The sequence below is a fragment of the Mus caroli genome, unplaced genomic scaffold, assembly GCF_978045245.1.
Source record: "Mus caroli unplaced genomic scaffold, Mus_caroli_1 scaffold_7, whole genome shotgun sequence".
In the NCBI taxonomy this organism is placed as follows: Eukaryota; Metazoa; Chordata; class Mammalia; order Rodentia; family Muridae; genus Mus; species Mus caroli.
Window position 1 is genome coordinate 64322964 of NW_028227262.1, and position 26235 is coordinate 64349198.

At 37.6% G+C, this 26235-nt stretch overlaps 1 protein-coding gene across 1 annotated transcript in view; it reads left to right on the forward strand.

The window, feature by feature from the left end:
* The window catches only part of Exoc6b (exocyst complex component 6B), a 456105-nt gene that overhangs the window by 71122 nt on the left and 358748 nt on the right, over positions 1 to 26235 (forward strand). Inside the window, exons 2-5 of the mRNA XM_021164559.2 lie at positions 3297 to 3462; positions 8602 to 8649; positions 10484 to 10574; positions 10679 to 10724. Coding sequence (XP_021020218.2) covers positions 3297 to 3462; positions 8602 to 8649; positions 10484 to 10574; positions 10679 to 10724 — 351 coding nt within the window. The remainder of the gene's footprint in view (positions 1 to 3296; positions 3463 to 8601; positions 8650 to 10483; positions 10575 to 10678; positions 10725 to 26235) is intronic.

A 26235-nucleotide genomic window follows, 5' to 3' on the forward strand; every position in this document is an offset into this window, starting at 1 on the left:
GGACCTCCAGAAACTATTTGCTTTCAGTTGTCCAAGGGCAGCAATATACCTTTATATTAACTATACATTAGCTCTCTAGCTCTGTGTCATAACTTAGTTTGAATGGATCTTGATTATCTGGCTCTTCTCCACAAAGTATTACATTAGTGTACCATATTGATGGCATTATACTGATTGGACCAAGTGAGCATGAGGTATCAACCATATTGAACTTGTTGGTAACACAAATGTGCATCAAGGACGGGAAATAAATCCATGTAAAATTCAGAAGACTTCTACCTCAGTCTCTTGATCACTGTTCTATTTCTGTGAAGAGATGCCATGACCATAACAACTCCTATAAAAGAAAGCATTTAATTAAGATTTACAGTGTCAGAAGTTTTGCTCATTATCATCATGGCAGTGAGCATGGTGGCACACAGACAGAAATAGTGCTGGAGAAGTAACTGAGAGCTCTACATTTGGATCTGCTGGCAGCAGGAAGAGAGAGACATTGGGTCTGGCATTTGAAACCTCAGAGCCCACCCCATTGGCACATTTCCTCCAACAAGGCCATACCATCTCCAAAAAAGCCACACCTCCTAATCTTCTAATCTTTTTCAGACACTCACTGGTGACTAAGGATTCAAATATTTGAGTCTGTGGAGCCATTCTTATTCAACCCACTGCACTCAGTAAAATTCTTAGGAAACCAGAGGTTTGGGACATGCAGAGGTATTCATAATGTTTAGTTTGCCTATTTGGATTCTGGAGAGAGTATATTCCTCACTTGGGTAAGTTACTGTGACCCAGATACCAAAAGGCTTAGAAAACCATTAGCTTTGCATGGAGCCTGACCAGGCGAAGGCTCTTTAACATGTACAGGCTGTTGTGCAGGCAGCTCTACTACTATATGATCCAGCAGACCTGATGATAACTTGAGGTATCAGTGGCAGACAGGGATGCTATTTGGAGCCCTTGGAAGGCCTCTATTGGTGAGTCACAGAAGAGACCTTTGGAATTTTGAGGCAAGGCTCTGCCGTCATCTGCAGACAACTTATTCTCCCTTTGAAAGGCAGCTCTTAACCTGCTCTTAGGCCCCTTAGTGGAAACTGAATGTTTGACAATGGTCCAACAGTTTACCATACAACCTGAGCTTGTTCTTGCTCTTGCTGCAAGACCTTTCCTTTACGGGCATTAGAGTCTACTTAGGGATTCCAGCACATATTAAAGACCAGCTAATACATCCAGTCTCGTGGACTGAATAACTACTGGGTTCTTGGCCCTTCTGTTGATAGGCAGCCATTATTGGATTAGCTGGACCACAGCCTGTAAGCCATTCTAAAAAAATCTTCTATATATATATATATACATACATACATACATATACATACATACATAGTCATTCTGTAAGTCTGTTTCTATAGAGAACCCTCATTAATACAGAAGCCTTTGGAGACACTTAAGCTGGGGGGTAATATCTGAAATACTGATTCAAAGAGATTGTTTTAACTGCCATGTGGACTATGTAATTGGTGGTGGTGCTGATGGTAGTGAATGCATGATGAAATTTTGGAGGCTTTTTAACTGCTCTGGTGCAGCTAAGTTTTACATTTGGACAATGATTTAAATAGAAATGGTGGGTTGTATTTAATTCTAGAACATGTTTTGGAGGTTGAGTTGTCATGATTTAGTAGTAGACTAGATGGGGAGAGGATGGACAGATGATAAATGATTGTAAACACTTGACATATGTACACACACATGTACATACACACACACACACACACACACTACATTTGGATGGCTTTTAACAATCCAATTGGAGTACTGCAGTAGTAATAGGAAATTTGAGTTTAAACTTCAGAGTAATGCTCTCATTTGTAGATTATCCATCAGGAAGTCAGTACTATATGATTGATAATTTTGAGCTGTGAGATTGCTTGGTGAGAGAGCATGGGGAGGTGTAATAGAGGAGGAGGCTCTAGAAGGGAGATTGAGAAGGTGTGTCAGTGAAATGTAAATTCATGTTAATGTGGTTACTATTACTCTCTCCAGAAGAGAGTGCTTAATGAAGAAGTCAGCACCAAGCCTCAACAAATACTGCTGCTAGAGGAGTAAAATAAATACTTGCTCTAGTGGGAAGAAAAGAAGTAGAAAATGTTTTGCTAGGATGGAAAGCAGAAAACCTATGGTAGCTGGAAGGAGACATGCAGTTCAGGGCAAGTTTTCCTCTGATCTTTATACAGACATGATCTGATGGAAAGGGAAAATTACATGATGTAGAGCAGAAGTTTGTGAAACAATAAGCAGGGTGAGCTGCAAATGAGCTCTGTCTGTGGAGAGCAGACAGAGGAGGAAGTACAGAGGTAAGCAGGTTGGCTGATTTTCATGAGGGAAGAGGAAATAGTTAAGTGTATTTCCTCTCTCCTTCCTGGAAGTGTATAGTTAGAACAGTAAGTGAGAGGGGTGGCTCAACATTGAGGCAGAAGAAATGAAGGTTTACACACGATGAGAGTTTATATTATTTTTTGAGATGTTCATCTTTGCTTGGGTTGATCATTCCTAATTCAAAAGTCTCAAGTACGAATGCTCATAAGGAATGTATGACGAGTGTCATAAGTGGAAAATGCCAGGCTGGCCTCATGTTTGTGATCTGTTGTAGTCAAAACACTAAGTCACTAAGACATTGAATAGATTTACCTTCTGGGTATAAGTTATATGTGAAAACATGATGAATTGTGTGTTTGGATTTGAATCTTATATACAAGATAACTCATACAAATATGAGTTATTCCCCCAATTCCTCTAATTAGAAACATTAGGTTTCAAGCATTTTAGACAAGGGATTTCATCTCCAGTAGGATTTTCTAGTAGTGTTGAGTGACTATTTTAGATTGTAGCTGTGTAGTTAGTTATACTGAAGCTAGCCAGCTTGCCTGTGATTTTTTTCTCCAGTACTATTCAGCTTCTTGGGTGGAGTCATGGAGTAAATGGATAGTTGGATTTATTGAAATCGAGTTTTTCCAGATGAGCTAAATGGAGAAATGGACAGGAGCTGTAATTCAAGTCTTTTATTTTGGGATGACAGTCTGACGGTGTGCCAAATGATTTTAAATGAACTAGAAAGCAACTGTTTTTGGATTTTTCTAAAATAAAACAAACCAAACCCGACACTCTTTTAATGTGGGGATAGTATGGACTCAGTTGGTGGTTTATGTATCCTGAATATCTAGTTTCTATAGAAGTTTCTTCTGAGTTTGTAATTCTCTTCTCCTCAGAAGTGCTGTAATCTTCATGCCGTCTTCTCTTTAAAGGTCTGTCTATGATGGTGAGGAACATGGACGATTCATGGAGAAGCTAGAAACTCGTATCCGCAATCATGACAGAGAAATCGAGAAAATGTGCAACTTTCACTACCAGGGCTTTGTGGACTCTATTACTGAGCTGCTGAAAGTACGAGGAGAAGCCCAGAAACTCAAAGTAAGGAGACATTACTGGATATTTGCTCCTCTGTCCTCTTCTGGGGTTCTGATTAGTACTGAAAGAGTAGGGGCCATACTGCATGGCGTGTAGAACAGGTGGGTCTTATTTTCATGGGCAGATACTTTAGTTCCCACTTTTCAAATAGAGAGTCCAGGAGAAGGTGCATGGACAGCCTGCCCAAACCACAAAATTGATATGAAGTGATCATTACTAAACAAATTACATGTACATTTAGATATGATCATATTATTTTCCTGGCTTAAAAACCTGCATAGCTCCCTTTGTTAGGTTTGAGAGAACACAGTCCAGCATACTTAGTATAGTACTTAAGGTTCCGTTCATCTGGCTCTGCCATGCCTTTACTCTCATTTCTTGGCTTCCATGATGATGGTGATGGTGATGGTGATGATTATTTTGAGATAGGGTTTTCCTATTCTGGCCTCCAACTTCCTCCTTTCACAGCTTCTTAAGTACTAGGATTACAGGTGTGTCTCACTGTACCTGGGGTGTAGTAAGATTTTTATGAAGTATGGAAAGATTTTTATGAAGTATTCCAAAACCTATATAAAGAATACTCTTTTAAGTTAGCTTAGTGCCTACAAGAGGATTGAACCAGTGACCAGTTACTTAGACTGTCCCTGAAGCCACCAGCTTCTTTGCTGGGATTTCCACCCAACCCCCCATGCCCAGGCATTAAAAAGCTGCCATTACTTACTTACTTGAAAGGCCAAGGTGAAAAGGCCTGTGGTGGCTGTGGGGTGCTGCCTACAGCATGATTCATGTTCAGGCAGGTCACCGCAGAGCCCTTCTCTTAGATGACTTTGCTTGTTGATCTGAAGACTATTCTCCTAAATTTGTTATGTTAAACAGTTTAGATTTTTGCCATTGCTAAGAAGACTCATCTGCTCTATCATTAATAACAGTTTTATTTTCTTCTCTCTGGTCTTTATACATTTGTTTTTCTTGTTGGAATCTAAATTAGAATCCTTAATTGAATTTTTTTCTTCATGGGGTTAACTGTATAATGGGTATAAAATTCATCTTAAAGAATATATTACTTAAAAAAGCAAAGAAACAGTTTTTTTTTAAATTTTTTTTATTAGGTATTTTCCTCATTTACATTTCCAATGCTATCCCAAAAGTCCCCCATACCCTCCCCCCCACTCCCCTACTCACCCACTCCCACTTTTTGGCCCTGGAGTTCCCCTGTACTGGGACATATAAAGTTTGCAAGTCCAGTGGGCCTCTCTTTCCAGTGATGGCGGACTAGGCAATCTTTTGATACATATGCAGCTAGAGTCAAGAGCTCTGGGGGGTACTGGTTAGTTCATATTGTTGTTCCACCTATAGGGTTGCAGATCCCTTTAGCTCCTTGGATACTTTCTCTAGCCCCTCAATTGGGGGCCCTGTGATCCATCCAATAGCTATCTGTGAGCATCCACTTCTGTGAAACAGTTTTTTTTAAAAGGCTAAGCAAGCTATTAGATACCAAATATATTCTAAAACTGCAATAGTTAAAAAAAACCATTTGCCTGCAAAATATTACTTAAATAGACATAAAACCATTAAGCTACTAAACCTTGTAACTTCTTTTATTTAATGTGAAATTTTGTGTTTAACTACAGAAATATTGATGTTTGAAATAGAGGTGCTATACTGTTTCCAGCTGTGGGATATTATATAACAGATATATAATGTAATATGTTACATAAAATATCATTACTTATATAAAGTTTTCAATACTTTGAAGTCTCAAACACATGGATCCTAAGGTTTGTATGATAGAACTCATCTACCTTGAGAAACAGAATATTGTCAGCATCATCAAATACTTCTCTCTTTATGTTTCTTAGTTGCTTTCTCCATCTTAGATGTAACAAGTCTTTTGATTTGTTGCGAATGTGCTGCTTGTCCTCACGCAGGCCTCATAGTTCCCTTACAATCTTGATTATTCTTTTTCTATGCTTCTTAGTCTTGTGCATTGCAAACTTCTCCCACATATTCTTGGGAATCTGCTCCAGGATGGATCAAAGCATACAAGGGATGTAGAATATGGTTTAAGCAAAATGATACAGATTATTGCCTGGAAACTTAGCAGTTGCTGACCTTAGTTTCTGATTGAGACTCACCTTTGTTCTACTTTCTCCCCTACTTTAAATTGGCTCAAGTTAGAAATTCCTTCAGATTGGTCTGAATGCTTCTGAAGGAATACCTGACTATATTTTTCCAGTTTGGTATTTTGGCTGCTTGAGACTCTTAAGCAGTTCCTCTGAGGGTGAGAGGAATCATGTCTAGCTGCACACCTGGTAAGCTCTGCTCTGGGCACCCATTTGACTTAGGTGAAGAATGCTGAATTTCTTAACTCTTGAAAGGAATTTAGAGGTGGAAATTTTTAAGTTTTAATCAACCACTTATAACACTAAGTTAATAACATTACACTTTTTGTGATGCTCATTATTTTGTGTTCACAGCATCTTTGTATAAGTATATATACAATGTGTATATGTACATGCACGCCCATGCTTTTTTATATTAGCAGTGTCTTTCTAGACAGTGTTTTTCATTGTAGTATATAGAACAATAATCAGCTAGAATTAAGATAGTTACTATTTTCTTACCGTTGACATAGAGCTAGGAGGCTGGAGAGATGGCTCAGCAGTTAAGAGCATTACCATTGACATAGAGTCGGCTCCTATGGATTTGTTTTTGGTGATGGTTTGCATGAAATCAGTTTGCTAGAATTGATCAGTAATTCTAAGAAAACTTGAAATTAAGCAGAAGAGAATTAAATAGAAAATAAAATGTACTATCTAGTAAAGATAAACATTGTTTCTTGAAAATTGTCTCAGTCTGTGTATCTCTCTCTCTCTCTCTTTCTGTGTGTGTGTGTGACTTTGTTTCTGTCTCTCTCTCTGTCTCTGTTCATTTCACATGTCTGTGTATGTGTCTGTCTGTGCCTCTCAGTGTGTCTGTTGTGTTTCTCTCTGTATATCTGTTTGTGTCCCCATGTGCCTGTAGTTTCTCTGTGTTTATATCTCTTCGTATATGTCTGTATTCATGAGTCTTAATGTAAAATATGTGTCTATAAGTTTGAAGTTAGAAATTTTGAGAAATGATGCAATAAACAAGACTATTATTTTAGTATGAATAATAGTGGTGAATATAGTTGTATTGGAGGTTTTAATTTTGGGAGAACTCCAGAATAGGCTAAAAACATCCAGTTTGTTGAAACCATAATGTTTTTTATCCACATTGGTTTCTCTTACTTTGACCTGAATCCTGTTTTCTAGTGAGAGGCCTTCATTAGAAGCAGCCTTTCTTGTGTTAGCTCTTCAAGAGATTTGAAACAGCCATTGTTTAGGTTTGGGATGAAGAATGGAGAGTCCAGATATAGTGTGTAGGATCTCCAAATCACCTTTCCTTTATGGGCTAAAAATAACTTCATTTGTTTTTCATGTGGTATACGTTTGGCTCCTTTATTTATTTATTTAACATTTTTAATCATACTGCAGTTCATCAGTGCCCTTCATGACATCTGACATCTGAATGTCATTCTCATCAGTTGATCTTGTCACCCTACTATCTTCTTTTATTTTAGAGTGGGCATAACAACTTCTGGCTTGTAGGCCAAATTCAGTTTTCCTCCTATTGTTGTAAATAAAGTTTGATCGAGTCCTAGATATACCAGCACATAACATTTTATTTGTGGCTACAGTTCTGTCAGTGTTGGCTGGCTACTGCAGAGGATTTGTGGCCAGAAGAACATTTCCTGTCTTACTGTAGTGGAGCCAGACTGCTGTCTTAGGTGATGCGGTGTTGAATGCTTTAGAGTTGCATTTAGGGACTGCGTCCTCTCTTGCCTCTCACTGAGCTCACAGTCTGTTGGTTAATGGTGTTGTTCACATCTAATGGTCCTAGGATCCTAAGTATCTGTTGCTTCTTTTCCTCAGATTTTATAAAATATTTTTCTGGAAGAGGTCAGATTTTATTTTATCTTTGAAAGCAGGGATACAGTCTCTAATCTGTTATGGATTATATTATCCAGTTATTGTGTATAATTTAAGATAAAAATTTTAAAAAGTGTGTTTTCTGAAAAACTAAGATGATGTTGAGATGATGTTGAGATGATGTTGAATCAAATAAGTGTGGCCAACACTCCTTATGATGTCTCTTTCCTAAGCATTTATAGTGTTACTTTCCCCTCTTTGTGTGTCTGTATGCAATGCACGTGTGCACATGTGTTAATAACATTAGCTAGCATTTCTTGATGCTTTAAGGGACATTGTAGGAAATACTGGGTGAGGTTGCAGTAAAAGTATAAGGAGTGGCAGTCACTAGTAGAAGGCCTGATTGTCTCTGTTTAAGAAGTTTACGAGTAAATATTGTCCATGCTTTGATAATGTCTGAGGTGATAAAGAATTCCTATTATAAAAATTTATTTGTTTTATGTTAGTGGAAATACCAAGAGTAGATCATTGAAAAGGTCTGTGCTTGTCCCTTTAAATTATAAGTCATAGCTTATTTAAGGCTTATTCACTCATTTCGACTGTCTGGTGGTGAAATCGATGAGGTAATGGAAGGATTAGAAGCTGTTATGAGTTAATGATCCCAAACTATTTAGTAATTCATTTTGTATCATTAAGATGATAAGTAGTAACAACTTGATTTGTGTTAGAAAGTTGAACTTATTCCTAGCCTTTGCAGGAGTGCCTTGTGAAGTAAGAAGTGTCTGTGTTAAAATTTGTGTTCTAGACATTGCACAGATAGTAAAGCTCTTTGGATTATTTTCCATTTTATTTCTTTCTCCTTTTGTTTTTCTTGTTTTGTAATTTTTTTCCCTCTTTTTTCTCAAAGTTAGAATGTGATCTTGAGGGTATGATAATATCTTACTTAGGAATGTACTATCTAAAGTACACTCTAAAGCTTTTCTTTTCCTTTTGCAAAAGGTCATGGAATGCCTAGTAGAGAAGTTGGTAAGTGTTTAAGCTGTAGAGCGAGCAGCTGGACCCCCATGTGCTGGAATGCAGAAAGTACCTAGAGACCTAACCCCAGCCTTCTTATATTACATTTTGATCTTTATCCAACTGTTGTCTAAGTGTTTGTTTTTTATGAGTTTAAATTGTCTTCTCTCCACAGAACCAGGTGACGGACACTAATAGGAAACTGCAGCACGAGGGCAAGGAAGTAAGACCACTTTACCTTCTACAGCGTCTTTTCTGTTTCGTGCTGAGGGCTGTTCTTCACTTTGGGACTTATAGAATATAAGCAGTGTGTTGGAAGTACTTGGGTGCAGTTGTTACTAATTGTAATGTTTACCTGAATAAAATGAATGCAGCCCAACTTGGCTGTGTTTAAAAAAAGAATCATTGAGTAGTCTGCCATACCTGCTGGAATGTTCCTCCTCCATCTTCACCTGCCTCAGACCTCCACTCTTGTGGTTCTTCCATTTCCAGTCAGGATCCCAGGTAGCCTAAGCCTGATTTGAACTGATTTCCACTTTCTCAATTGTGATTACTGGGAGTATGCCGCTGTACCTGGCTTATATTACCCCCACCTTCTTTTGTATAATGATTTTACTTATTTTATGTCTAATAATATGCCAAATATCTGGATCTTTTTTGAACAGGGTATTACTATGTAGCCTAGAACTCATGAACTTATAACAATCTTCCTGTCTCAGTCTCCAGAGTCCTGGGGTTGCAGGCACATATTTACATATTACCTAGTAGTTTATATATTACCTAGTAGTTTATATATTACCTAGTAGTTTATATATTACCTAGTAGTTTATATATTACCTAGTAGTTTATATATTACCTAGTAGTTTATATATTACCTAGTAGTTTATATATTACCTAGTAGTTTATATATTACCTAGTAGTTTATATATTACCTAGTAGTTTATATATTACCTAGTAGTTTATATATTACCTAGTAGTTTATATATTACCTAGTAGGTAGGATCTTTCCCGAGGACCTTGTTGGAAACTGCAGTCTTACCCTCATTCCCTGCGTTCTTTTTGTTTTTCTCCACTGTGCTACTGTACTTTCGGTACATATTTTTTACTCATGTAGTTGTTTTTGTTTGTCTCCCTCCATTAGAATTAGCTCTACTTTAGTAGCAGGTTTGCTTATTTTCTTGATTGTGCATCTCTTCTGACTTTCTAAACAACAAATGTTACAAAGTGAGTGCGCAACAACTGTTTCTTTAAAAAGAAACATAATCAATTCTGTTAATTGACAAACTCATCATTTATGCCTTTACAATTTGCACTTATAGTTTATATCCATTTAATTACTTAATCCAAAGCCAGGACTGCTATTTCCCCTATTTCATTGGTTGGGAAACAAGAACAGATGATTTGAAATTTTATAATAATCCACAAAGCTGAGGTCAACCTTTTCTGACTTGAAGTACATTCCTCTTCCGTGTCATTCACCTTCAATCTCTTTATTCTTTTCACATATTTAAGGGATATAATTTTTAGGGGTGTGTGTGTGTGTGTGGTGGATCCTGAAAGCAGATATAGAAATTGTTTTTCATTTTGCACAGTTCATATTCTACAGATGTAGTTTGTTACATTTTGAGATGACTGTGAGAAAGAGTAAATTAATGTCCAGTAAACTGGATCTTATACAAGATTGTATCTTAAAATGGAACCTCTTAAAGATAAGAACTGCCTCCCTCTAGGAGCCCAGTGGGCACAAGGAAATGTAAATTATGGAGTCTGGTAGGGTTTGGAGAAATGGGCAACTGTCCTGGCTCCCCATAGCCTTTGTGCTTTAGGGTTCATTTTAAATAGCCCTTTTTAGATGCATATGCAGTGTGGTGGGAAAGCAGGAATCTATGTAGGAGTGCTATACTGATTGAGGAGGGCGAGCAGTTCTTAGCTTACACGGTAGATTATTACTAGGAAACTGGGATTCTTGGATGAATTGAATGCAGAATGGGAAAATGTAACTGAAAATGTTTATTTACAGTTCTTGGCATAATTCTGTTTTCCCCCCTTTTGCCAAGCTGGTAATAGCAATGGAGGAGCTGAAGCAGTGTCGACTACAACAGAGAAATATTTCTGCCACTGTCGATAAGCTAATGCTGTGTCTTCCAGGTGAGGAACAGCGAATGGAGTGGGATTCTTGATGTAATTCCTTTAGCTGAGTTAGTTGTTTATTTTGTTTAATGATGCATGTGACATCTGTTTTCTCTTTCAAGTCCTAGAGATGTACAGCAAACTGAGGGACCAGATGAAAACCAAAAGGTAAGATTTTTAAATTGGTCTTTATTACCAAAATTTTCTTTTATTTACAATACTTAAAAAAAGAGATTATTTATTTATTTATTTATTTATTTATTTATGTGTGTGTACACGTCTGTGTTTTTGCTACATGTGTGTGGATACCCACAGAGGCCAGAAGCGGGCATTGGATCCCCTGGAGCTGTAGTTACAGCATTTGTGTGTTGTCTGATGTAGGTGCTGGGGTCTGAACTTGGGTCTTCTGTGAGAGCAACAAGTACGCTCAACTACTGTCCTGTCTCTCCTTGCGTGTTGAGCTGTTGAGCTGTCTCAAGTCTTTCCTTTACTCCCATAATCTCTTCAGGTTTAAGGAGTGCAGGCATGTTATTTTATTGCCCCCCTTTTTTTTTTCTATTTTGTAGATAAGAGATTGTCAATATGCTGGCTTGATTTTGCTGTTTTTTTAAAAGGTCATGTGTACAATCTGAATTTTAGTTGAGCTCTTTAGATTTTTTATGCCTGACATAGTTATCTTTGTATGGCTTTTAGTAATTCATTTTCCATTTGTTCTCACTGTTACTTGATCTTTCTCTGTATATCTGCTTTCCTCTCAAATCTAGTTAACTAGATTTTAAGAGTCTATCTTGTTTTCACTAGTGTCTTATAATCCACACCTCTCTATTTCTTTGAAATGCTTGCTTCTAAGCTTACAGTAATCTTCTTTAACTAATATTGGATCTTAAAATAATTATGACAAATCAGTATAAGTAAGATTTTTGTAGTAGTAGTGTCTATTCAAATTGAAATGCTTTATAGATTTAATTATTATAATTATTAATTATTAATTGATAATTATATGAAATTATCTCACTGTACCACATATACATATATAATTATTCATCAATTAAAAATTTAAAACTATACCTCTGTTTTACCATCCCTCCCTTAGTGTTATTGTTGTAATTACTCTTGTATCAGAATATGACATAGTGCCTATAATACAGTTTCATTTTTGATAAAAACTTTTACATAAAAATGTTTTAAAAGTAAGATTCAAAAAATTCTTCATTTATTTATATATTTTAAGTGATTCTGACACTTTAGATCCTAATTCTTTACTATGTCTTTTTGAATTAAAATTATAGTTGTAAATTCTTTAAGAAATATGGCATTTCTGAAATAGCTTATGTAAATAATTGTTGTTATTTTCTATACTGTCACATCCACCATTTTATGTGTACAGTTTAGTGCTGTCTTCAAAAAGGTGTCCTCATGGCTCTTCTGCAGAGCATGTCAGTGTTCTAGAACAGAAGCCTGCTCCCATTGTTCTTTCCCTTAGTCTGCACAGCCACCACTTCCATATATCTATATGTTTGCCTATGTGACTATCATATAAATGGGGCCACACAGTTTGTGCCCCTTTATGTTTGACTTCTCCCTTTTACCGTGTTTTTAGGATTTAGCCGTGCTCTGGTGTGAATCAGTACTTCACTCTTTTTGTGCGGGTGCTTCTCCACTGGGTGGATGGACTACATTTTATTTTTTCATCATTTGATGAACAGTGGGGTCATTTTCACTTTTTAAGTATGATGAATAAAGTTATGGATGCTTATAAATTTTTCTGTGGAAAATGTACTCACTAAGTTTTCTTGGGAAGTAGTGATTTGCAGATCTGATACTTCCAGACCCACCCATATTTTAAGGCTCTGCTAGGGCCAGCTATGATAGCTTATGCCTTTGAACACTCAGGAAGCAGAGGAAGGTGGATCTTTGTGAGCTTGAGGCCAGTCTTATCTCTATAGTGAGTTCCAGGCCAGCTGGGGATGCAAGGTGAGACATTCGACAACAACAACAACAACAACAGCATCAGCATCAGCGTCAGCATCAGCGTCAGCATCAGCAGCAGCAGCAGCAGCAGCTCTGCCAGGCCAAGTAGCATCAGTTTTAGAGACTATTTAATCTGGTCTGGATGGCTCAGTGGTACTTATGAACCATGCCGTTTGGCTGTTTAGGGTTAGGACATTTCTCTGTTTTTTTTTTTTTTTTTCTGACTTCCCTAAGTGTTCATCTCATACCTCCTGTCACCATGTCCTCTTCTCCTCTCTTTCCCCCCACTTCTCTCCTCCAGTGCTTCTCTCCCCTTTTCCTTACCTCACATACCCCTGTCTGGTCTAGTACTCAGCAAAGACTCCAGGCAAGCCCTATGCAGGTTTCCCCTTTTAGGTCTATTATTTGATGCCTTAGGTCAGCAAATCTTTGGGCTCTGAGACTTTTTGCTGACTGTGACCATGATGTAGCGATCACCTTCAGGTAGATATCCCACCTTGTTTGTTTTCTTTCTTTGGAGTTCACAGTTGTCTGCTGCCTGCTGCTCGATGGCTGAAGACAGTTGTCTAGGTATTAGACAGAACCTACTTGGTTATAAAGTGTTGCATCATGTCTGTTTCTTGTTAAGCTTTCATGGCTGGAGGCCTTCTTGAGCTGTAAATATTGTTTATACTATTGACTTTTGTGTTTCCTAACATATCTTTGTTAATAATGCTCCTCTATTACGAAAGGAACTGCTATTTTTCTGCCATGAAAGCTTATATTTCATATTTTATTGTTATAAATGAGAGGAAAATATTTATAGGTAACTCTGATTCACTTTTAGGGACCTCTTAGTAGAATTAAAAAAAACATCATCTTGAAAGAGTTCTTCTTATTACAATAGCATTCAACTATCTTATTAGAAACTCTTCTAGAGCAGCTGTTCTTGAGCTGTGAGTTGCGACCCTTTTGGGGGTCAAACAAACCTTACACAAAGGTCACCTAAGACCATTGGAAAACAGATATTTACAGTGTGATTCATAACAGTAGTAAAATTACACTTAAGAAGTAGCAATGAAAATAATTTATGGTTGGGGGTCACCACAACGTAAGGGTGGCAGCACTAGGAAGGTTGAGAACCACTTCCAAGAGGGAAAGAGGAGAGTGAGCACCATGTGGATGGAGTGGAGGAACTGCTCTTCAGGGGGTTTTCTTTTTAAAGACAAGGTTTTGCTATGCAGCTTTGGCTAGGCTCACTCTGTGAGCCTACTACCTTTGTCACCTGATTAAAGGTATGTGTTACCACCACACTTGACCTCATTAGTTAATTTATTTTTACATTTTGTAAGATTTCATTTTTTTAAGTTTTTGATTTTGTGTATATGTGTGTATGAGTTGTGTATATGTGCATTAATGCATTGGGGTAGAGGTACCCCCAGAGTTTAGAAGAGGGTGTCAGATCCCCTGGAACTGGAGTCCTGTATGGTTGTGAGCTGCCAGATATAGGTGCTGGGATCAAAGTACTCTTTGTTTGTTTGTTTGTTTGTGGGATTAAAGTGTTGTTTGTTTGTTTGTTTGTTTGAGACAGGGTTTCTCTGTGTAGCCCTGGTTGTCCTGGAATTTATCCTGTAGACCAGGCTGGCCTCAAATTCAGAGATCTGCCTGCCTCTGCCTGAGTGCTGGGATTAAAAGTGTGCGCCACCACTGCCTGACTCCAAAGAACTCTAACAATGAATCATCTCCAGTCCCCAATTGTTTTAAATGACTGTTTCATTTGTATATATTACCATATGTGGTATATATACTTGTCAGTGTGGGTGCATATTACATGTAGGCAGGTATATGTATATGTGTATGTGTATGTGTATATGATCTATCTACACACACACACACACACACACACACACACACACACACACACACGTTTGTGGTGGCCAGAAGTTGATTTTTTTTTTTTAAATCACATCACTCTCTACCTTTATTTTTTTGAGATAAGATCTGCCAGTGAACTTCAGGGATCCACCTGTCTGCACCTCACAGAACTGGGGTTATAGGAATATCCACCACACTGGGATTTTTATGTGGAATAAGGATCCAAACTCAGATCCTTATGCCTGTGCAGCATTATTTACTGACTGAGCCATCTCTACATCCTTCATTCAGTTTTAAAAAACTTTATTTAATTTTATGTGTGTGTGTCTAAGTGCATATACATGTACCTTTAAAGTGGAGTTGCAGATAGTTGTGGACTACATGGGTGCTGGGAATAGAACCTGGGTCGTCTGCAAGAAGAGTAAGCATTCCTAACTGTTGAGCCACCTCTCTAGCCCTTTGCATTCAGTTTTAATAAAGTATAGGTTGATAAAAGTAATACCAACATCTTGTATGAAATTTTCATGGACTCTATAAGTGGGGTTGTATGTGTGTTAAATATTTAATTGGCCGCCATTGGTTAGTTGTTTATCTGTTATATCAAACACTTTAGACATTTGAATAATCTTATTGATCTATTATGTTTGGGACATAAGCTTGCTAGGAGAAAAGAGACAGTGGGAAATAAGGTGCTGTTAATTGTTGCTAGGAATAATTGGGTTTTGTATTAATTAGCCTTGAAAAATGTGGTTCTATTTGACAGAGCAGATGTTTTCATCATGGGCTGCATGTCTGCAGGCAGCATGGCTGAATTCTTCTCATTCTGTAAACAGAGTTCTTAGGTAGAACTAAACCCCACAATGTATTTATCTTGGTGGTTCAATTTCTATTACATGCAGCTCTTCATACCTAGTTGAGTCATTGCTATTCTGCATTTGCTAAATCATGTAAAATTGTAATATTTTAGAGTCTAAAATTTTAATGAAAACAACTATTTCAGATTTATATTTGTATTTTTATTTCTAAGTTTAAGATGAACAAACCTCTCTTTTCTCCATCTGCTTGGACTAAGAGTTTAATTCTTAGAACCTATGAGAAAGAACCAAAAAAAAAACAAAAACAAAAACAAAAACCAATAAACAGACAAAAAAAGAAATAAACAAGCCTGTAGTCTTGGTGTTTGTTTTTGAGTGTTGAGTCAAGAATTGCTGAAGTGTCTGCTGTAAAGAGACTGTGTTCAAACTAGACCTGTGTATCTGTTTCATCTATGGAAGGAATGAGTTTTCCCTTTCTAGACAGATGGAAAATGTCAAAATTAGGGAATTTTAAAGTCTAAAGAGGAAAATTATGAATATTTTGCTGTCTAAAGAAAAAACACTATATGATTCTCACTTTCGTGTTTGTTCCTAGTTATTTATTTGAGCTTTTTTGTCTATGATTTGTATTTGGTGCTAGATATCTATGATTTATGAATAAATTATGCATAGTTATACTTTCTTTTGAAGACAGAGTCTGACCTGTAACTTACTATATAGTCCAGGCCTTGAATTCATGGTGATCCTCCTGCTTCAGCCTCTCAAGTGCTTTGATTATGGCCAGAGCCACTATGTTTGGCTTTATAAATCCTATGACTGTATTTGTAAGGTCTGTTTGTTTTTAAATTAGTACACCATCTGGGAAACATTACAGCATCAGCATCATTCATGAAAAGGATAAATCAAACCTCCAGCTCAGCTCTTTGCTCTAAAAACCTATTTAGCACATTATTCATAGGTAGAGGAGTCATCAACCAGACACTAAAGAGAACCAATGCTGTCTTTGATCTTAGGCAAAAGCCTGAGAAGTGTTTGTTATTTTCAAATGTTTTCTATTCAATAATATTGTAAATATTTTAATCAGTTTATTGATATTTTAATACATGGATGTATCACAATTTATTTAGCCAGCCAGCTTCTTCTTATTTAATACCTATTTTACTTTAATTAGTCTACAATTCAAGAGGCTTATATAGTTTTGACAATTGCACTTCTTTTGAAGTAATGCAGGCAGAAAGGATATCTTGAGAAGGGATGGAGAAATGTTCAGGTGTAGAGGTAAGTGAAGGAAACAGAGCAGTGGGGCATGTGGTATGAGAGCAGGAGGCTGCACAGTTGACGTTGAGACGAGACGCAGGGGCAACAGGGAAGGCAGCAGGGAATGTTGGACAAGAGCCAAGTGATGGCATTCAGGGAGATGTCATAATGAAACTGTGTTCTGACTTAAACAGAATAAAGAGGGAGTAAACCTATAACGACTTCTAAATATATACACACGATATTAATAAAAAGCCTTTTTCTTCTTTTTGTTTTTGAGACACAGTCTCATCATTTAACTCTGGCTGGCCTGGAGGCTCTTTATGTATACCAGGCTGGTCTCAAACTTACAGAGATCCTCCTGCCTCTGCCTTCTAGTATCAAAGGCATATGTCACCAAATCTGTCTTATCTGCCCCACCCCCTTTTCTTGGCAATAGTTAATTATATAGCCCATGCTGGCCCCAAACTTGTGATGTTTTTCTTATCTCTGCCTTTTGAGTGCTGTAATTATTGGTGAATGCTACCATGTCTAGTTTTTATATTAGAAAATGTTATTCATGTGCATAACTTTTTGGAGACAGATTGTTAGACAGCTTAGACTTACTTAGAATCTTCATCTTCCTGCTTCTGCCTCCCAAATTCTGGGAGTATGACATGTGTCAGCACACTCAGCTAGTTGTTTTTAGTTGATTTATGAATCTTAGTATGCCTATAGAAACTTTCTTAGTGTCATATGAATAGTATCCATTCTTTTATTATGTCTCTCTGAATTGCCAGAATTACTCATTTTCTTGAAGACATATTAATAGAGTCAGGTCATGGATCAGAGATCTCACTTTAAGAATTAAAGCCACTGGAGACAAACAAATGTAAGCAAAACACCTCCAAGTGTAGTTGTGGGTAAGGACCTCCTTTACAAGATTCCAGAACTCAGGGAACAATTGCAAGAATTCACAAATAGGACTACATAAAGTTTAAGAAACTTCTGTATGGAAAAAAAGTGAACAGCAGAATGAAGAGACACCCACAGAATGTAGCAGAATCCTTGCAAACTGTATATTGAATAGGCGATTAATATCTAGATGTTACAGAGGACTGAAAAAAATTAGACATCAAAGGAACAAATCATCTAGTCAGTAAATAGGAAAATGAACCAAATAGACAGTTCTTCACAAAGGAAAGCCAAGTGCCTAAAAATATTTGAAAAGGATGATCAACATCTTTAGCTACCAGGAAAACGTAAACTAAACCTATACAGAGATTCCATCCCTGGGGGCCAGTGAGATAGATGCTCATTGGGTAAAAGTGCCTATTAGGCAGGATTACTGCAAGTTGTTCCCAAACCCTGACATGTGCCTATAACTGCGCTCTCACCACATAAGCAAAATAAATAAATAAATAAATAAATAAATAAATAAATAAATAAATTAAAGTTTTAAAATAACAGAAACAAAACAAATAAAAAGAAATCCCATCTCTGTCTTACCCTAGTTAGAATAGCTGTTATCCAAGAAGGAAAAAGACAGAAATTGCTAGTGATGTGGAAAAAGGACATATATGAAGTAAAGACGCTCATGAAGATATAAGCACTGTGGAAAACAGTTTAGAGATTGCTCAAAAAGCTAACTATAAAATAGAACTATCATATTATCAAGCTCTATCTCTCCTGGGTATATACCTGAAGGATGCTAAATCAGCACACCACAGAGTGAACCACACCACAGAGGTACTTCCATATCATGCTCAATTATATACTTAATCATGATAGCCAAGGTATAAAACCAACCTTAGCACCCATTACCAGATGAATGGATAAAGAAAATGTGGTTAATGTACACAATTCACCCATAAAGGAAAATGAAATTAGGACATTTGCTGGAAAATGTAGTATGGAGAGATCATTATGTTAGATTAAATAAGTTAGACAAATATTGTATGCTTTTTCTCATGTACAAGCTAGCTTGAAATTTAAGTATATGTATGAATAAGGTATAATGATATATGAAAATTCTATGAGCCTTTTTTGTATTCCATATTAAAATGCAAGAATAAATCTAGATTATACAAATATTTTATATACTAATTAGTATTATATAATAAGCATATATATGACATGGTAACAGGAGATAACCAAAGGAGGAGGAAGGTATAAAAACAGTGAGGAGGAAAAAACAAGAGGGTAATGAGGGAATTAAATGGAAGCAAGCCATGTTTTCTCTTACGTGCAGAAATTAGATTTAACTGCACACATTAGCATCCTTTCCTATACAAATGTTGTGACAACCAAAGGAGACTGAGGGGAAGATGGTGATTACTGAAAGGGAAGGAGGAAGGAAGGAGGAAGGTGCTGGGGAGTAAATGTGAGCAAGATGCTTTTGTTATAAACCCATTTTTTATATTAAGACATCAATAAAAAGAAACTTAAAATACTGATTCCAGTTACTTGAGGTTATTCTGTACTCTATCGTTCATCTTTAATTTTTAGCCTATTTGTATCTTTCAACTTAAAGTATGTTTCCTGTAGATAAAATATCATTGTGCTTTTTATAATTGCACCCTGGAATGTTGTTTAGTTGGACTTTATAGTCCTTTCATACTTAACGTAATTAAGGTTGGATTTTTTTTTTAAGATTTATTTATTTATTATTATATGTAAGTACACTGTAGCTGTCTTCAGACACTCCAGAAGAGGGCGCCAGATCTCGTTGTAGATGGTTGTGAGCCACCATGTGGTTGCTGGGATTTGAACTCTGGACCTTCGGAAGAGCAGTCGGGTGCTCTTACCCACTGAGCCATCTCACCAGCCCCGGATTTTTCTTTTTCATAGTTTTTCCACTCTCCTTGGTTTCTGTTCCTCCTTTCTACTTTTTTGTTTTAAATATATTGGGGGTATATGCTTTTATTTTTGTTGATTTTGAAAATATTAAAACATTTTTTAGATTCATTTACTTTATGTGTTTGAATGTTTTACCTGCATGTATGTGTATGCACCATATATGTACAGTACCAGAGGTGGCCAAGAGAGAGTGCTATATCCCCTGGAACTGGAGTTAAAGATGGTTGTGAGTTGCTATGTGTTTGCTGGAATCTGAACCCCAGTACTCTGCAAGAATTTCTAGTTCTCTTAACCACTGATCCATCTTTTCAACCTCTTTAAAAATGTTTTTGATATGCTTTCTTGGAGTTTGCTGTATGAACACTTACGTGCATCTCAGTTCATTACAGCTTCCTTTAATGTCTTTGCCTATTCAAATTTGATATACATATACTGCTAGCTTTGTTTTAGTAGCTCATTTTTTATTCTTCTTGTTTACTGTTACGATGTATGATTCCCATATATCTTATTAGCCCATATGCCATTAAATTACTACTTTAATTCCCCTGAAATTCTGTTTTATGTTAATTTGGATACTTTTGCCATACATATGTGTGTGTGTACACAACACACACAAACATATGCACATGATTTTCCAGGTTCATCTCTTTACTATCATTAGACGTCTTCTTGGAAGAACTCTCAATTCTGAACATCTATGTTCCAAATGCAAGGGCACCCACATTCATAAAAGAAAATTCACTGAAGCTCAAAACACATATTGCACCTCACACAATAATAGTGGGAGACTTAAACACCTCACTCTCATCAATGGACAGATCATGCAAACACAAACTAAACAGAGACACAGAGAAACTAACAGAAGTTATGGACCAAATGGATATCTATAGAACATTTCATCTTGAAACAAAAGAATATACCTTCTTGTCAGTACCTCATGGTACCTTCTCCAAAACTGACCATATAATCAGTCACAAAACAGGCATAAACAGATACAAGAAGATTGAAGTAATTCCATGCATCCTATCAGATCACCATAGACTAAGGCTGGTCTTCAATAGCAACAAAAACAACAGAAAGCTCACATAAACATGGAGATTGAAAAATGCCCTACTGACAGGTGAGAGGGTGCACCACAGAAGCGGACAGCTTCTGGGACAGGCAGGAGCCACAGAGCCTCTGAGGCAGCACCCTTTTCGGGCCGCAGACATTCAGCCACCCTCCCGGCCAGAGGACAGGTGTCTGCCTGGCTCAGAAGCCCTCTGCCTCAGGAGCAGCGGGCGCCAACTTGGTTCCGGGACACTACCGAACTTAGGAACTTAGTCTACACAGGTGAGAGGGTGCACCACAGAAGCTGACAGCTTCTGTGACCTGCCAAAGCAACACAGCTTCTGGGAAAGGTCCTGTTTTGGGCCTTCTTCTTCGGCCAGGAGGAGGTCCAAACGCAAGATATCTGTGCACCTTCCCTGTAAGAGGAGAGCTTGCCAGCAGAGAGTGCTCTGACCACTGAAACTCAGAGGAGAGAGCCTGTCTCCCAGGTCTGCTGATAGACGGTAACAGAATCACCAGAAGAACAATCTCTAAACAGTCAACTATAACAACTAACTCCAGAGATTACCAGATGGCGAAAGGTAAACGTAAGAATCTTACTAACAGAAACCAGGACCACTCACCATCATCAGAACCCAGCACTCCCACTTCGCCCAGTCCAGGGCACCCCAACACACCCGAAAAGCTAGACCTGGATTTAAAAGCATATCTCATGATGATGGTAGAGGACTTCAAGAAGGACTTTAATAACTCACTTAAAGAAATACAGGAGAACACTGCTAAAGAGTTACAAGTCCTTAAAGAAAAACAGGAAAACACAACCAAACAGGTAGAAGTCCTTACAGAAAAACAGGAAAACACATCCAAACAGGTGATGGAAATGAACAAAACCATACTAGACCTAAAAAGGGAAGTAGACACAATAAAGAAAACTCAAAGTGAGGCAACGCTGGAGATAGAAACCCTAGGAAAGAAATCTGGAACCATAGATGCGAGCATCAGCAACAGAATACAAGAGATGGAAGAGAGAATCTCAGGTGCAGAAGATTCCATAGAGAACATCAGCACAAGAATCAAAGAAAATACAAAATGCAAAAAGATCCTAACTCAAAACATCCAGGAAATCCAGGACACAATGAGAAGACCAAACCTACGGATAATAGGAGTGGATGAGAATGAAGATTTTCAACTCAAAGGACCAGCAAACATCTTCAACAAAATTATAGAAGAAAACTTCCCAAATCTAAAGAAAGAGATGTCCATGAACATACAAGAAGCCTACAGAACTCCAGATAGACTGGACCAGAAAAGAAATTCCTCCCGACACATAATAATCAGGACAACAAATGCACTAAATAAAGATAGAATACTAAAAGCAGTAAGGAAAAAAGGTCAAGTAGCTTATAAAGGCAAGCCTATCAGAATTACACCAGATTTTTCACCAGAGACTATGAAAGCCAGAAGATCCTGGACAGATGTTATACAGACACTAAGAGAACACAAATTCCAGCCAAGGCTACTATACCCAGCCAAACTCTCAATTACCATAGATGGAGAAACCAAACTATTCCACGACAAAACCAAATTCACACATTACCTTTCCACGAATCCAGTCCTTCTATCAGAAAAAAACCAATACAAGGACGGGAACCTCGCCCTAGAAAAAAACAAGAAGGTAATCCCTCAACAAACCTAAAAGAAGACAGCCACAAGAACAGAATGCTAACTTTAACAACAAAAATAACAGGAACCAACAATTACTTTTCCTTAATATCTCTCAATATCAATGGTCTCAACTCCCCAATAAAAAGACATAGACTAACAAACTGGCTACACAAACAAGACCCAACATTTTGCTGCTTACAGGAAACTCATCTTAGAGAAAAAGATAGACAATACCTCAGAATGAAAGGCTGGAAAACAATTTTCCAAGCAAATGGTATGAAGAAACAAGCCGGAGTAGCCATTCTAATATCTGATAAGATTGACTTCCAACTCAAAGTCATCAAAAAAGACAAGGAGGGGCACTTCATTCTCATCAAAGGTAAAATCCTCCAAGAGGAACTATCAATTCTGAATATCTATGCTCCAAATACAAGGGCAGCCACATTCATTAAAGAAACTTTAGTAAATCTCAAAGCACACATTGCACCTCACACAATAATAGTGGGAGACTTCAACATACCACTTTCACCAATGGACAGATCATGGAAACAGAAACTAAACAGGGACACAGTGAAACTGATAGATATCTACAGAACATTTTATCATAAAACAAAAGGATATACCTTCTTCTCAGCACCTCATGGTACCTTCTCCAAAATTGACCACATAATAGGTCACTGAACAGGCCTTAACAGACACAAAAATATTGAAATTGTCCTATGCATCCTATCAGATCACCATGGACTAAGCCTGATCGTCAATAACAAAATAAATAATAGAAAGCCAACCTTCACGTGGAAACTGAACAACACTCTTCTCAATGATACCTTGGTCAAGGAAGGAATAAAGAAAGAAATTAAGGACTTCTTACAGTTCAATGAAAATGAAGCCACACCATACCCAAACTTATGGGACACAATGAAAGCATTTCTTTTTTTTTTTTTTCTTTTTTTTTTTTTTTGTTTTTCGAGACAGGGTTTCTCTGTGTAGTCGTGGCTGTCCTGGAACTCACTCTGTAGCCCAGGCTGGCCTCGAACTCAGAAATCCACCTGCCTCTGCCTCCCGAGTGCTGGGATTAAAGGCGTGCGCCACCACGCCCGGCTGAAAGCATTTCTTTTTTTGTTTTGTTTTTTTTTGGTTTTTCTAGACAGTGTTTCTCTGTATAGCCCTGGCTGTCCTGGAACTCACTCTGTAGACCAGGCTGGCCTCGAACTCAGAAATCCGCCTGCCTCTGCCTCCCAAGTGCTGGGATTAAAGGCGTGCGCCACCACGCCCAGCTGAAAGCATTTCTAAGAGGAAAACTCATAGCTCTGAGTGCCTCCAAAAAGAAACTAGAGAGAGCACACATTAGCAACTTGACAACACACCTAAAAGCTCTAGAACAAAAGGAAGCAAATTCACCCCAAGAGGAGTAGACGGCAGGAAATAATCAAACTCAGGGGTGAAATCAACCAAGTGGAAACAAGAACTATTCAAAGAATCAACCAATCGAGGAGCTGGTTCTTTGAGAAAATCAACAAGATAGATAAACTCAAGAGAACGAAGACCAAAGTGTGGACACTTTGCCGCTTCTTAGAATTGGGAACAAAAATTGGGATAGCATTGGAAATGTAATTGAGGAAAATACGTAATAAAAAAATATTAAAAAAAAATCAACAAGATAGATAAATCCTTAGCCAGACTAACCAGAGAGCACAGAGACAGTATCCAAATTAACAAAATCAGAAGTGAAAAGGAAGTATAGCAACAGAAACTGAGGAAATCCAAAACATCATCAGATCCTACTACAAAAGCCTGTATTCAACAAATCTGGAAAATCAGGATGAAATGTACAATTTTCTAGACAGATACTAAATACCAAAGTTAAATAAGGATCAGAAAAACCATCTAAACAGCCCCATAACTAAAGAAATAGAAGCAGTCATTAAAAGTTTCCCAACTAAAAAAGCCCAGGTTTAGTGCAGATTTCTATGAGACCTGCAAAGAAGACCTAATAACAATACTCTTCCCCAGAATCAGCCACCAAATACAGTCACTATTGGATACGCCAGCAAGAATTTGCTGAAAGGACCCTGATATAGCTGTCTCCTGTGAGGCTTTGCCAGTACCCGGAAAATACAGAAGTGGATGCTCACAGTCATCTATAGGATGGAACACAGGGCCTCCAATGTAGGAGCTAGAGAAAGTACCCAAGAGCTAAAGGGGTCTGCAACCCTATAGGTGGAACAACAATATGAACTAATCAGTACCCCCAGAACTCGTGTCTCTAGCTCCATATGTAGCAGAAGATGGTCTAGTTGCCCATCATTGGGAAGAGAGGCCCCTTGGTCTAGCAAACTTTATATGCCCCAGTACAGGGGAAAGCCAGGACCAAGAAGTGGGAGTGAGTGGGTAGGGGAGCAGGGCAGGGGAGGATATAGGGGACTTTTGGGATAGCATTTGAAATGTAAATGAAGAAAGTATCTAATAAAAAAACAGAACAAAAGTAAACAACACAAAGCTGGGCCTTCTAGGTTAAGCAGTCTGTTGCAAGCGGGGGAGGGGGGGGAACAAACAAATACTCTTCAAACTATTCCACAATATGGAAACAGAAGGAATACTACCCAGTTTGTTCTATGAAGCCACAGTTTTGCTGATACCAAAACCTCACAAAGGCCCAACAAAGAAAGAGAACTTCAGACTAATTTCTCTTATGAATATTGATGCAAAAATACTCAGTTAAATTCTCGCAAATTGAATCCAAGAACACATCAAAATGATCATTCACTACTATCAAGTAGGCTTCATCCTAGGTATGCAGGGATGGTTCAATATTTGGAAATTCATCAATGTAATCCACTATGTAAACAAACTCAAAGGAAAAAAAACACATGATCATATCATTAGATGTTGAAAAAGCAGTTGACAATATTCAACATCCCTCATGTTAAAAGTCTTGGAAAGATCAGGAATTCAGGGCTCATACCTAAACATAGTAAAAGCAATATACAGCAAAGCAGTAGCCAACATCAAACTAAATGGAAAGAAACTTGAAGCAATCCCACTAAAATCAGGGACTAGATAAGATTGCCCACTCTCACCCTATCTATTCAACATGGTACTCGAAGTTCTAACTAGAACAATTAGACAACAAAAGGAGGTCAAAGAGATACAAATTGGGAAGGAAGAAGTCAAAATATCACTATTTGCAGATATGGTAGTATACTTAGGTGAGCCCAAAAATTCTGCCAGAGAAACTCCTACAGCTGATAAACAATTTCAACAAAGTGGCTGGATAGATATAAATTAACTCAAACAATCAGTAACCTTGCTATACTCAAAGGATAAATGGACTGAGAAAGAAAGGGAGACGACACCCTTCACAATGATCAGAAACAATATAAAATATCTTGGTGTGACTCTAACCAAACAAGTGAAAGATCTGTATGACAAGAACTTCACTTCTCTGAAGAAAGAAATCAAAAAAGATCTCAGAAGATGGAAAGATCTCCCGTGCTCATGGATTGGCAGGATTAATATAGTAAAAATAGCCATCTTATCAAAAGCAATCTACAGATTCAATGCAATCCCCATCAAAATTCCAACTCAATTCTTCATAGAGTTAGAGAATTTCTCAAATTCATTTGGAATATAAAAGAACTCAGGATAACAAAACCTATTCTCAACAATAAAAGAACTTCTGGGGGAATCAGCATCCCTGACCTCCAGCTGTAAGACAGAGCAATAGTGATAAAAACTGCATGGTATTGGTACAGTGACAGGCAGGTAGATCAATGGAATAAAATTGAAGACCCAGAAATGAACCCACACAAGTATGGTCACTTGATCTTTGACAAAGGAACTAAAACCATCCAGTGGAAAAAGATAGCATTTTCAACAAATGGTGCTGGTTCAACTGGTGGTCAACATGTAGAAGATGCAAATTGATCCATTCTTATCTCCCTGTACAAAGCTCAAGTCCAAGTGGATCAAGGACCTCCACAGTAAAACCAAACACACTGATCTAATATAAAAGGAATTGGGGAAAAGCCTCGAGCACATGGGCACAGGGGAAATGTTCCCGAAGAGGCCACCAATGGCTTATGCTTTAAGATCAAGAATTGACAAATGGGAACTTATAAAACTGTAAAGGTTCTGTAAAGCAAAGGACACTGTCAATAGGACAAAATGGTAACAGATTGGGGAAAGATTTTTACCAATCGTACATCTGATAAAGGGCTAATATCCAA